A 13426-nucleotide genomic window follows, 5' to 3' on the forward strand; every position below is an offset into this window, starting at 1 on the left:
CCTCCTTTCTGTGGCTAGAAACGATGTAGTTAAAGTATTAGTGTCCTCATGCTAACACAATTCAAAATAAATGACCACTCAACCGTCAAGTTAGCATTCATAATCTTTTTAGATACAACCTCTGTGACCCGAATGTATGCTGATAGCTGCACGAGGGGCGTACAATGGGGCTACAGCTTTGCAAACTTACCGCCTGGAATTTCAACTTCAATTTCTTCCTCTCTTATAGTTTTGAAAAACAGAAGACATGATTGCGAGTCTTCCTCAGAGACAACGTTCAAAAAGCGGATAATTTTCTCTTCTTCTTCTCCATCACCCAAACAGAGTAGTTCATCGAAGCAGTTGGGACCGTACGGCAAGCTGAAACCGGCAGAGACGCACTCTCGGATCCACTCCACTCGTAAATCGTCGTGAACCATATTTTTCAATGAGTTAGCAGTTGAAGAACGTAAAAATGTAAACAATTGTTTGGTTTACCCGTCATTTTAAAGTTTGTCAACATTAGCTTGCGGTTGCCACCTACCGAAGTTTAGCTGTTTGGCGTTGCCATGGTAACCACCGAACGTTTGGCGTTTATGGTTGGGAGATAAAAATGGGAAACGTGTTCCCATGGTGACGCTTTACGGTCACTTACTGAGCTTCAATTTCACCAAAGCAAATTAAAAATAGCAACATGTCAGATGTTATCGTATCCTTTTAGTATTGTTGTTTTATCAACGAGGTTTTGCAAAGTAATACATGGCTCATATCAAAATAAATGCTTTTATTATTCTGTACGTGTTATCGAACTTCCTCTTCCGCACGGAATTGAATAAGTCCACTGAAAAACCAAGACAACCTTATCGTTTTCATCGTAAAGCAAACGTTGTATACAAATATGTTTTGTGGTAGGTTGAAAGTACAGTCTGTAATCAATATGATCCCGTAACCTTTTTTAAGAAAATAAAAAACTTACATATTCACCTATGTTATTAGTCAGGATCTGAAGTATATAAAACACTTAATGGTAGGGTAGAGGCTATGCATTATAGAGGGGGGTTACGTTTTGTGGCAGGTTGAAAGAATTAATATCCCTCTATAACTTTTGCTAATAAAGAAGAAACTGCTCCATATTTACAAAGGTTATTAGGCATGATACATAATATATACATAACCCAAAGTGAGTGTGTATTCAATTCAAATCCAAATAAAGCAACATTGAAAAAAACAAACAACACAAAAGATCACCTTTCCAGAATTACAGATAGTATTTAAGATACAACGGTTACTGCACATTCTTGGCTTAACATGAGGATGATTTTCTCAAAATAACATGAACATGGAGTGTTTGTCAATTAAAATGTTTTTAATTCTTAATATTAAAACGAATTGCAAAAATTGGGCCGCATTAATAGAAATTACAATACCCCTTCAACCGCTGTCAACTACAAATAATTATTAATCAAACATCACTGGCCCCAATAAAAAAAGAAACGTGACTACCACAACAAACAACAATTAGGTCTCCTTCCCTTACCAAAAAATACCAATATCAATCCCATACAATACAAACAAATGAGCAATTACTACTAATGCATGATGTTAGTACATTGTTCAATGCTCTCCTAATGAGATTAAATAAAACCCGGCCACTGAGTTGGATATGGATAAAGGATCTTTCAAAGTAAGGGCAAATGCATGGAACGTTAAATTGTACAGTAAGTGGGCAAATAGGCAACACTGTGAATGCATAAAAGTAAAACTCATATCCCCATTGACATTCATCTTTAATTCTGACACAATATTTTTAAAATAAATAAATAATTCTGTAAAAGTATATACATCTCATCATCACACAACTGCCCAGACACTTTTCAATACTGACAAGTCAAAGATCCTTTGCACCATTTTGGTACCACAAAGTAAAAACACAAGGGGAACTGAAGAATGATACAGTATGCTGTCATTTGGTTGTAATTCTGTAAGGCAGTCAGTGTAACAAAAAGTTGAGCAAGAACTATGTAAGTGTAAGGTGGCTCACTACCCAGCGTATGGAAACCAAATTTGCCAAAACTGAAAAGTAAAAATAACCGCATTCATATACACAATTATGCCAAAAAATAACTACATACAGAGAGGAATTGGATGGGAAACCAAAATGAATAAATAAGGATAATCAAAGGAAATAAGGAATCTTAAAAAAGGTGGATGTTATTTTATTTAAATAGCAAATCCTATTTTCTTATTACAAAAGTTTAAGATTAATGGGCAACCATCTAGTTTCTCTGTGCCGACCTCCTGTCTGGCGCTCTCCTCTAGTGGAGAGATCACTGTGACTGCTGCCCTCCTCCAGGTCATTAGCCCTCATCAGGTAGAGCTCCTCTTCACTGTTACGGCGCACACGCTCATACCCCTGAGAACACACAGAGAAGCTACTACACATTTTGTACATTTCACAGTCAGTGAACAAATATTTGTAAACTTATTTCACACAGTAGGTAAAACATTCACCGACAGAAATGCATCTGGAATGCTCATCCTGTACATTCGTAGGCGATGGCTCCCATTGTGAAGCCAATGAAGGTAGACTGGTTTCCCCAGCAGTAAGACAGGCACAGAGATCCTATCCTAGTTTCTCACCTGTCCTGGGTAGAGGGGCTGCACTGCGTCACCCTGCATGAGGATCATGTTTATGAAGTGGATGAGGATGCTTGGAGCATGTCGGGAGTCCTTGGCAGTGAAGACCAGCCACTTGTAGAATATCATGAACACCAGGTAGCCGAACAGACACAGCAGCAACAGGAGCTCAGGGAGAAATACCAAGTACAGGTTGTACTTCTTCCTAAAGTGCCTTTTTATGTTGACAAAAATAAAGCAGGCCATTAAAGAAACACTATAACATCTAACATAAAAGGGCATTACAAGGTTAAATACACTGGTACTTACAAGTGATTATAAGTGCTGAGGATGACCCCGAAGCTCATTTGTATGATGCCCACGATCACTGACATCTTCATTTTATAAGAGTTCAGAAATGTAAGACGGTTGGATGCCAAGTTCCAAATCTGTGCACAGAAAGATGACATATACGTTATTATATAATGGGTAGGTTTTATTGGCAACAAATTAAGTCCAGCAATGCTATTTAAATACCATGGAGAAAAGCTAGCTGTGTTTTGTGCGTTGCTTCAGTCATGCATGGATGGAGAGGACCTAATATTTCTTATTTCTATACAAGTGATTCAATAACTTTCATTGCAAGAATTCAACTCAATTCATTTTTTCCACACAATGTGCGACTGAGCGATTAACATTACCTACTGTTTCTAATACTGATGCCCTGATCCAATGTACTGCACCAGCACTAGGCATGGCTGCTGTACAATACGTTTCATAGTCTTTACTGTTAATATAATAATAATATATGAAGATTATAGTTCTCTCTCTTAGAACTTATATCTGCACTCATGCGGCCTTGAGCATAAAAGAAGATCATGTGTTCCACACAGAGATGTATAAAGATTTTCAAATGCACTGCATCAGATTGTTAAATAGTATTAGCAAATATCCTGAGTTTGGGGGATTAGTATCAGAAGAGAGAAGGTTCGGCTGCAGGTACACAAAAACATGCTTGTGCATGTGTGACTTTAAATACACACGTGCTGGTGACATGTTTAATGGGGTTGTGATTATGATATAGGCTCTTTAAAACCACTACGATGATGAGAAGCAATGATGCACATGTACAGTATATATCTGAAGTATTCTATGACAAATCGTGTGATTCATGATGACTAGTCCTTCAATATATTCTACTCACCGGGTCAATTTGTTCTGTTTCTTTACCGTTACAATGATACACTTGTCTCGTGATGAAGTACTCACTTCCACACCTCCTCTCTGAACATGGCCTTCACACTCCATCCAGAACCAAAGATATTAAGGGACTTTGAGAAACAGTCATTGTATATCAGGCCGGTGTAGATGGAGAAGAGGCCCATCATTAGGATGATATAACGCCCCTCAAAGAATGTGTTCCAGATCTGCACGTACATACACATTACACATTATACACACTGTATGCCACAGTAGGAGTATTAGTGTAAATAAATGCGTTGGAGCACTCGCTTACCTCATTCCTGGTGTTTTTAAGTTTGCGGTTGTTCTCGTACAGCACCATCCAGAGAGCAAATGCAGCCATGATAGCTCCGTGACCCAGATCCCCAAACATCACAGCGAACAGGAATGGGAAAGTGATGATTGTGAAAGGAGCTACAAATAAAAAGTAAAAATTGCAATTAAAAAAGGATCTTCATTTTTCTGCATCACAATCATGTTGCGGTCACATCTTTCAAAAAAGAAAAAAATCACAGGAAAAACAAAAGGATCCCACTCACTCACCGGGGTTAACCTCTCTGTAATTGCCCACTCCATAGACATCAGTGTTTCCCCTACCATTGTCTTGGAGGGGCGCTGCGCTCCGTTTTGCGAAGGGCGGGGCTTCGCAGCTGACTCACACACACACGTGCGCACACACCTACAGACAGGAAGAAAGGAGAGGAGAGAACTAAATATTATAATAATAATAATAATAATAATAATAATAATAATAATAATAATAATAATAATAATAATAATAATAAAATGAATTTGTAAAGCACCTTTCAAAGCTAAAAGCAATCTCAAGGCGTACAGCAACATTAATGATGAGAGAGGGAATACGACATTCCTGGAGTCATAATAATCTGGAGCTTCAAGGAAAAACCGAAAGAACCAGAGTAGCCTATAAGAGAATAGTGTAAAACACACTAATAATTTGAAGCATTATTAAATGAAGTTAATAGATAATATTAGGGCTGGTGGGCTATCATATTGCATTTCTTAATATTCTTAAAAAGTGTAGGGCTTTAACTGACAACTATTTTCATGATCAATTCATCTTTTATTTCTTTAATTAATTGTTTGGTCAAAAAAACATCAGAAAAATGTCAGCCAGTTTCCCAACATGTTTCCAAGGAGTCGTGTTAAAAGGTCTTATTCTGTCTAGCCAAAGAAATCCGGTTTACAATAATCTAAAACTGAGAAAAGCAGCAAATCCTCACATTGAAGATGGCACAATCAAATTTGAGAAATGTTTTGCTTAGAAAGGGACAATTATTGGACTAATCACTGCAGCTCTACTCTGGTATATTCACTCCCTGAGAATCATCCTGATTAACGTATCAGCCGCCAGTGATTAATGGAGTTTTTCAATTGGTGACTGCTTCTTAATACCCATAGAAAATTGTCCTTGAGCACATACATTATTTTAAGTTATTTTAAATCTAAAGCCATTCTGCTTGAAGCCATTCAGGGCTCAGCCTACTGGAATCTCTGTCATCTTCATTCCCATGCTTAAAGAAAACGTGGATATGGTTAAGATGGGTGAGGAATGAGGGCGGCCACAAGGTTCAGACCATGACAAGAGGATAAAGAAGTGGGCCAGACAAGAAATAAAGAAGCAGCTACCTCCGTAACCCCTCAGTGTACTGAGCTCTTGTTAAGACCGACAAGGATGAACAAACACTTTATCAGCTCCTCTACAGAGCAAATGCAAAATTACTCAAGAGTAGTTAATCCCCTTTGATTTGGGTAAACACTGTGTGAAGACAGGGCTGGTGCGGGAGGAGATTCTTAGAGGAGGTTTTCCTGTGACAGAATCCCAGTCTGCTAAAATTAATATCCATTTCCTTTGAAGTGCCTGAACCCCAAAGACAAGTCAAGTTCATTCAATGTCAAGTTGCTAATGCCCATGAGGGAATCTTCTGCTCTCTGAAATCCCACTGCCACTGTTTGGCTTTGTTGACACACAAACTGCTGCTTTCACAGATGAGGCTAGACAGCAGGTGGACTGAGCTCCTCTTATGTCACCTTACACTCGCTGACCTCTCTGTATCTGAAGACGGTGGCTGACTCACACCAACAACAGCTCCATCTCCGTCTATCCTGAAATTCCTTCTGTTTGTCAATTACAAACAGCAGCAAGCTGTAAACTCATCTCCCCTTCCCAGAACAAGCCCAGATGCGGTGAATTCCCAGCTGCTTGTGTTTAGTAAACATGTCCACAAGCCGCTGGCCATTAGTGACAGGGGAGCTGAGCAGAGAGGTGAGCCAGTGGAGCGAGGCTGGGAGCGCTGAAAAGCCACCTGGACACACCCAGAAGAAAAGGTCTCAGAGAGAGAAGAGGGTTCAGCCTCCAGGCACATTCGGCCCACACACAGCACACACTCTCAACCTGACAGCATAAATTTTGTAAGATGGGAAAAGTCCTCTCATCATTAAGCACTGGCTAGTCTCCGAGCCAAACACTGGCTCTGTCCAGGAGGGGAGCAGAGCTGGTTGCCTGTGTGTTTAGTGTCACTCTTTGTCAGAAACACCCTCGCCATTGCAGAGGGGAACAATAATTTCACCATCTCATCCCCGTTTTCATTCAATGATCTTTTCTTAAACTATCAATCTTGTGCCCTTTATTACAGGCATCACGCCCTCATTTACGGACTATAAAACAATAACGATTCAAGATGCATCCTGTCTTCACCACTGGGATCCACATCTGAGCAGGGTTTTTTTTACGTGGACAGATGTGAGGACCAAAGGTGGTGCTTTGAAGAGCACCCTGACCGCTGGGAAGGAGCAGCTGATGAGTCATTGCTGCTGACACACACACACACACACACACACACACACACACACACACACACACACACACACACACACACACACACACACACACACACACACACACACACACACACACACACACACACACACACACACACAAAGCGGGTGGTTGGGTGAATGAACAGGGATAACAATAAGGACGGGAGTCGGCAGATGTCGGCAATGTGTGCTGGAAACCAACTGTCAGGAAGACAATAGGAGCTGGTAGATGGATGGAGATGGGAGTAGCTCTGCAGAGTCATTGGCAAGAGGATACAAAAAGGTTTAAAATAGACTGCAGAGGCAAATAAGGGTTATTGTGTGGATGTAAAAGCACAATTGAGGATTAACATACAGTACAGTACATTGTAAAAATTTAAAGTGACTATAGAGTGGTTGCTTTCCTTACCTTTTCTGATAGACTGAGGAGTGAGAGACTGCTGTCCCGTCTTCCAGGTCCCGTCAACAAACATGGTCAGCCAGAGTATCAGCACAGTCCAAAGCAAACTTTTACTACAAAGCGCGGACACGCTCTCCCGTTGGCGCGGTCCCATTTCCGTGGCAAAAGTAGGCTACGGCCAGAAAAGTTCAAATGAGCCGAACTTCCCCCCGGTAAGAAAACACACCGGTTAGTGAATCCAGCTCGGAGGGGGAAAAGTGTCAAACAGCACCGGGTCGGCAGGAGAATACGAGCATCCTATTCACTAAAGTAGCAAACATGCACTTCTGTACACTACTAAAACGGTGTCTGACACTCGTTTGTGTGTAAAATAACCTGTGTTATCTAATCCTAAATTAGCTAAAGAAAATTGCCGCCCTATGACAGAGAGCCGACATGTGAAAATAAACTGCGCGTGTGGGTGTGTCCTCCTCTCTATCTGCTCTGCCTACCTCTGTCTGTCTGTGCACTCACTGCAGCGGCCATGAACCCACTTGTATAGTCTCTTCGGGTCTTTTAAAATGTATTGAGCTTTATACTTGAAGAGATCGCAAACTCACGCTATGTTGCATTGATCTGGAGCCGCGATCCCCAAGTGCGTCGCTTAAATAAACCGTGTTATACAAACGCCGCAGATTAGCTCCGCCTCTATGAATTTGTACCTTAAAGGTAGGAACCAAAATTAAAGTGCAGTAAACATAAACAGGGAAAACGTGATGATAGTTATAAGGTTCATCACAGTATTGTTACCATCATGCTTCAACAGCTGTCTGTCTCTGCCTATGCATGTTTTTTGTCTTTTAGCAGTTGGGTGATTCTTCAACTATCATCATTTCTGTGTCCTTGGCAGAAATAAGAAAAATTAAAACACATTTCCTATTTTTTATTTTTGTGACACTCACTTATCACCAAAAGGAACATACAAAAATTAAATCATAGACCAGTCATTATTGTTATTACATAAAAAGTGGCCTTTTTTGTGTTGTTCTTGCTGTATATCACTTTTTGATTCAAAACAAGCAGCAGCATGGAAATATGCGTTTACATTTAAGCCTCTTTCCTTAAGAGTCCTTACCTCATATGAGGTCTCTTTCCTTAAGAGTCCTTCTCATTAATGAGAAGCATGACAGTGATCTCATATGAGGTAAGGACTCTTAAGGAAAGAGACTTAAATGTAAACGCATATTTCCATGCTGCTGCTTGTTTTCCTTATGGTGATTTCAGTCTATAGGTCACAGTTTAGTCTAATCAGCATATCCCTATGTACAGTTGCACTTGCACAACTCAGGCTGATCTACCGCCGTGATCGTAAACTACTTGGTAACCACAAGCCACTGGAACAAAGGAGCTTCCAGACAGAGATCGCAAGTAGCCTTATTCTTCTGCATTCACAAAGGGGCCGCCCGTCACTCAATCCTACATCTCCACCAGAGGGTAGGTGCTGGAGTTCCAGATGATGTTCGGCAGACCAGGTTTCACACTGTACTGTGAAATGTGACAAGGGTGTCCGTTGCAAATTCTGCAAAGTCAATGCAACCACCACCCTCTGTCGATACGGTACTTCACTGAGAAAAGTAAATGCTTCAAATGTTTCCATTTGGCCTAGGCTAAACTGCCACACATGCTGGAAACAATGGTTCAAACATGGTTCTGATAATAGAAATGTCAGTCTGTTGCTGGCACAGTAAGTTGTTAAAAAATACCTCCAATATGAGGCAGTCTTATTTATGTGAATTCAATTTGCTAATTTTTGTTTTTTGTCTTTTTTTGTTAAACCTAAGAAGTAAAGTTAACATTTTGTGAAAATGCAAATAAAAAGACTAATCTTTGTTACCAAACATAAAGAGAATAACTTTACCATTAACGCCTAATGTGACATATATGTAACATTTCAGATCTCTGACACTAGAGGGGGGTGGGGATGTGTTCTATGTGGTCTATTTAGTCTGTTATGTTGCCCATCATTTTAGTAGAAATGGGTCCGGGTTCTTATGGGTTAAATCAGGATTACTTTTTTGTTTTACAGAAGTTTTTTACTTCATCACATTCATTACACAGTACAAAATATCTTCACTCTGATGATTAGTGAGAAGAGGAGCGTAATCTGTTTCGACTTTCTTTTGAAACGTTTTTGCTTTTTGCATCGGCCCTACTCTACATATCTGGTTATCTAATACTGTAAACTTTTAACACAGAAGCTCATGGAAGATGAGTGGACAGAGGGTCTTTAGATAACTGAGGTTGTGAATCCCCCCAAGAACTGTTTGCCTAATATACGGACACAAAATAAAATAAAAAGCTAAACATTACATGTCTTTATGTATTTAACTGTTCAATGAATTAAAAATGAATGAATGATGCTGCTGGAGAAATAGAAAATCCCCTTTTTACAAAGGGTTAACATGGAAGTTGAGCAGATTGGGGACAAAATAGGGTAAAAGATGTGACAACAGTATCTGAGGAGCCTCAGTACAGAAGGAATTGTAGCAGCTTTAATAAGAGGCTCGTCGTGGTGTCATGTGAAAGAATAGATACAAAGATCAACCTAGTCTGGTCACAGTTAGCATCCAGCAGGAGGTTTAACTGCAACAGAAGAAAATAAAAGGAAGAGTTCAGTGTCATTGGCAGGAGATGCACCAGTCAGGGGTTTGGGAGGTGAGAGATCTTGTGTTTGAAGATGTAAAAGAGCCTTTTGGAGTTACAGCTGGAACTATTCCATCAACAGAACATTAATCAGCAACTATTCTGATAAAAGATTAAGTTTCACATTTCAAGCAAAAAAGCCAAACATTTGCAGGTACCAGATTCTTACATTGTCTCTATCTGTGTATATCATTGTACATGGAACATCTTTGATATTCAAATCAATAACTTAGTTTTTTATCAGATACAAATGTATTAATTAATAAATACGTTATCTTTAAATGTTGGACTATTGATCAGACAAAAAGACATTTGAGAGTGATATTTTTCTCAAGTTTCTGACATTTTACTGGTAAAATGATTAAATAATGAATGAAGAAAACAATTGGCATATTAATCAATAATTTAAATAATCATTACTTGCAGCCCTAATGCTGATGAGAAGATGTTTCATTGAGATCGTAATTGTTTAAAGAAAAGTACTTTTAGCGGAGGAGGGAACACTGGTCCTTGTAATCAGACAAATATCTAATAACTGTTTCCAAGCAACAAAGTTTGCTTAAACCAGCAGGATGTATGTTTGGCCCAATATGCCACTTCTAATAAAATTATTTCATTCATTCCCACTGCAGGAGCACTGCATGTATTATGAGTACAATGTTTCTCATCTCAGGCTAAAATTCAGAATAGAAACTAGTTAAACTGCCTCCTGCTGCAGCTAAAACCAAAACTAACTTACAAACAGAGAGTTTCTTGTGTGAGGCAGTTTAGTGTGTAATAGCACTCATGGTGAGACATTCAGAGTCAGACGGATCTGCAGCATCTTAATTAGGTTTTTTTTAATAAACATCTTTGTGCTGCTTTAAAACCTGAAGCAGAACTCATCTGTGTGACTGGATGAGCTGAGGAATTATAAATGTTTCATGACACAAGATGTCATGAGGATTGATGGTATCCTGACCTCTAGGTAGCAGCATACATGACACATTAACAAGAGCAGAGTGAGAGACAGGAAGTACTTGAGGGAGAAGACTGTTCAAGTTGTCAAGTTCACAGAAGTTAGTGCCAACACCTCTTTGCATATAGCCTACTAATTAAAATTAATGGGATTGGAATATCCAGGGAAGTTTAAAGTGTTGTGAAGTTGTTGAATTTTATCTGGATGTTACATTGATATTATTATTTCAGCTGTTTTTAAAGTTTTATTCTGGGGGTTAAATGTCTTCCAAACTGGTTGTATGATAATAAACAATAGCACAGCTGAAATATTGTTATATATAGTTTATATGCTTTTAAAGCCAATTCCATCTGCTGATGAAGATTTGGTTAAAAGCCCCGGAAAAGTTAAAATGTTGGAGTTTCTAATTTGATCTACCGGTAGTTTGTTTTTTTGTTAAATAATTTTATATTTAAAACAATTTAATTATTATTATTATTTAAAAGTAATATTTGTACTTGAGTACAGTCCTCTATATTATGATTGACAGTAGAACTAGAACACTGAAGTTCTGTTCCGTGTGGAACACGTGTAATATTCTACAGGGACTCTGAGGTCCAGCTTCATTCCCACACAAGCCACTACAGGGGTAAGACACACTTTACAGCAGAGCAAAAAACACTGTTTTACTTGACTTTTTCTGTTTAGTAGAACTGTATTGTCTTTAGGAAAGAGTACATTTACTTTCCCCACATTTGTATGACAACTAAATTACTTTTTTCATTAGTTACATTCCAAATATCAGTAGAGTAAGATGTACTGTAATCAGGAGATACAAATGTATATTTTAGCTTACACAAAACTATTTTAATTAGTAAACATTGCTTTAGTTGTTGTCTAAATTGCATATTCACAAAATGGACTGCATTTGTAATGTGTCTATGCACGAGAGGAAACTTTACAGACAAATATTTGTAGTCCTTGCACTTGTGACCTTCTGCAGCTTTCGTCACAGATCACATGTGAACTAAAGATTATTTCACAGATATTTTATTAAATAGGACTCCTAAATGTCTTTTATAAAACTGTTTGTGGGGTTGTTGATCTAAAAAAGAGAGGAGAGGAAAGCTGAGACGTTGGCAAAAAAAGAAAAAGGAGAGGAAGAAGAGAGAGTATCAGAAGCATGTGAAAGAGGATGCCGAGCTGCTTTTTCGAGAATAAATATCTGCATTCTCACTAAGCAGAGGGACTCAGCCACCACAGACATCGAATCAACCATTCAGGTAGAGCGCTCCCTCCTAGATTCTGGTAAGAAAGTCTTATATTCTTACACATAAAATGCCATAAAAGTATGTATTGCCTTCTATAGATACACCGTCACTTTAAACCAGTGATGGAAGAAGTATTTATATTCTTTACTCAAGTAAAAAAAACAATAGTACAATTTAATAATACTCAATTAAAAAGTCATGCATTTAAAGTCATACGAAAGTAATTATTATCAACAAAAGTTAAGGAGGTAAAAGTACTTTCAGGACTTTTGACTGATATACTGCATTAAAATAAATGACATTGTTCATACTGATGTATCAATGTTTAGGCCGCATTTTATTGTGATTTAAAAATAGTCCAGTAGCTCCCAACCTACGGCTCGGTCTCCTCCTGAGAAAATGTATATTCATGTAAAATTTCAATCTGAAAAGTAACTAGAGTGCAGTGTATTGGTCAGTAAACGTGCAAGAACACAGGACATGGTTTAATGGTTGATTGAGAAATAGCTTGAGCGGTAAATATTTAAAAACAACAAGCAAGTATGGAAGACTGGTTCGCCCATGACGGGTAAGATCCCCCTGCTAAACCTCGGGACAACCTAAGGCAGGCACAGCCACGAGTACTTGACCTGGTTGCCACTGTGAGCAGTGACAGTGTGCAACATTTGGCTCATGTTCTTGCACAAGAACACAAGACTTGATGACATGCTACAGATTAGATGTAGGATGAATGCAGTGTTGAGGGATACAGGGAGGTCATTTTAGATGATAGGTGATGTGAAAACTGTATATTGACTTGTCTTAACTTTCAATTTGTTTAATTTGAAGTTCTTATTCTCTGATTTACTTTACTTCGTTTCCTTTATTTTTACATGGTATATTCATTGTGCTTTATTGCATTTATTGTGAAAACTATTGACTGACCTGAATTTGTATGTGTTTATTTATTCAGTTAGATTTTACATTGTTTTCTATGTCATCTTTTTATTTACTTTTGATGGATGCATTTTATGTTATTGTATTCAATTTGATCATGTCATTTGTAGTATACGCTATTTTATAGTATATTTTATCTCATGTATTTTCTTTAAATCAAATTGTTTAGTTACTTTCTGTTGAGTTTTCCATGGCATTTTAATGTAACTTCTTTAATATAATTTAGTTGTAATTGTTTATTATCTACTGTTGATTCTTATACTTTATGGTATATTCATTGTAATTTATTGCATTTATTGTGAAAACTGTATGTTGACTTATCTTAACTTTGTTTTTTATTGAGCTAAAATAAAATCAAAAGTCACCTTTTTATATACTTTAGTTAGATGTAACTCATGTTATTTTTATTTAATTTCACAATATTATCTAGAAAAATAAATATGTAAAATAAATGACCAATTTAATGTATTTTTAAGCATCATTTTTAGTAATAAAGGCAAGCCAGCATAAATGTATTGAAAA

The 13426-nt window shown here is 38.0% G+C and overlaps 1 protein-coding gene and 1 long non-coding RNA gene across 4 annotated transcripts; both read right to left on the minus strand.

Moving 5' to 3' along the window:
• Positions 1 to 748: 748 nt before the first annotated feature.
• On the minus strand, positions 749 to 3980 carry LOC115013756 (V-type proton ATPase 116 kDa subunit a-like). The gene is made up of 3 exons (XM_029440239.1): positions 3865 to 3980; positions 2620 to 2830; positions 749 to 2392 (listed from the first exon to the last, which is right to left on the minus strand). The coding sequence occupies exons 1-3, from the start codon at positions 3978 to 3980 to the stop codon at positions 2225 to 2227; spliced, it is 495 nt and encodes a 164-aa protein (XP_029296099.1). The 3' UTR covers positions 749 to 2224.
• A 131-nt stretch (positions 3981 to 4111) lies between these two features.
• On the minus strand, positions 4112 to 7733 carry LOC115012981 (uncharacterized). 3 transcript variants are annotated; one of them, XR_003832751.1, is made up of 4 exons: positions 7088 to 7733; positions 4641 to 4730; positions 4381 to 4516; positions 4112 to 4251 (listed from the first exon to the last, which is right to left on the minus strand). It is a non-coding gene; the product is annotated as an uncharacterized LOC115012981 (long non-coding RNA). The 3 variants fall into 3 exon arrangements; XR_003832752.1 differs by having other exon boundaries at positions 4641 to 4762; XR_003832750.1 differs by lacking the exon at positions 4641 to 4730.
• Between the last annotated feature and the right edge of the window lie 5693 nt (positions 7734 to 13426).

The sequence above is a fragment of the Cottoperca gobio genome, chromosome 9 (genome assembly GCF_900634415.1).
Source record: "Cottoperca gobio chromosome 9, fCotGob3.1, whole genome shotgun sequence".
Classification (NCBI taxonomy): Eukaryota; Metazoa; Chordata; class Actinopteri; order Perciformes; family Bovichtidae; genus Cottoperca; species Cottoperca gobio.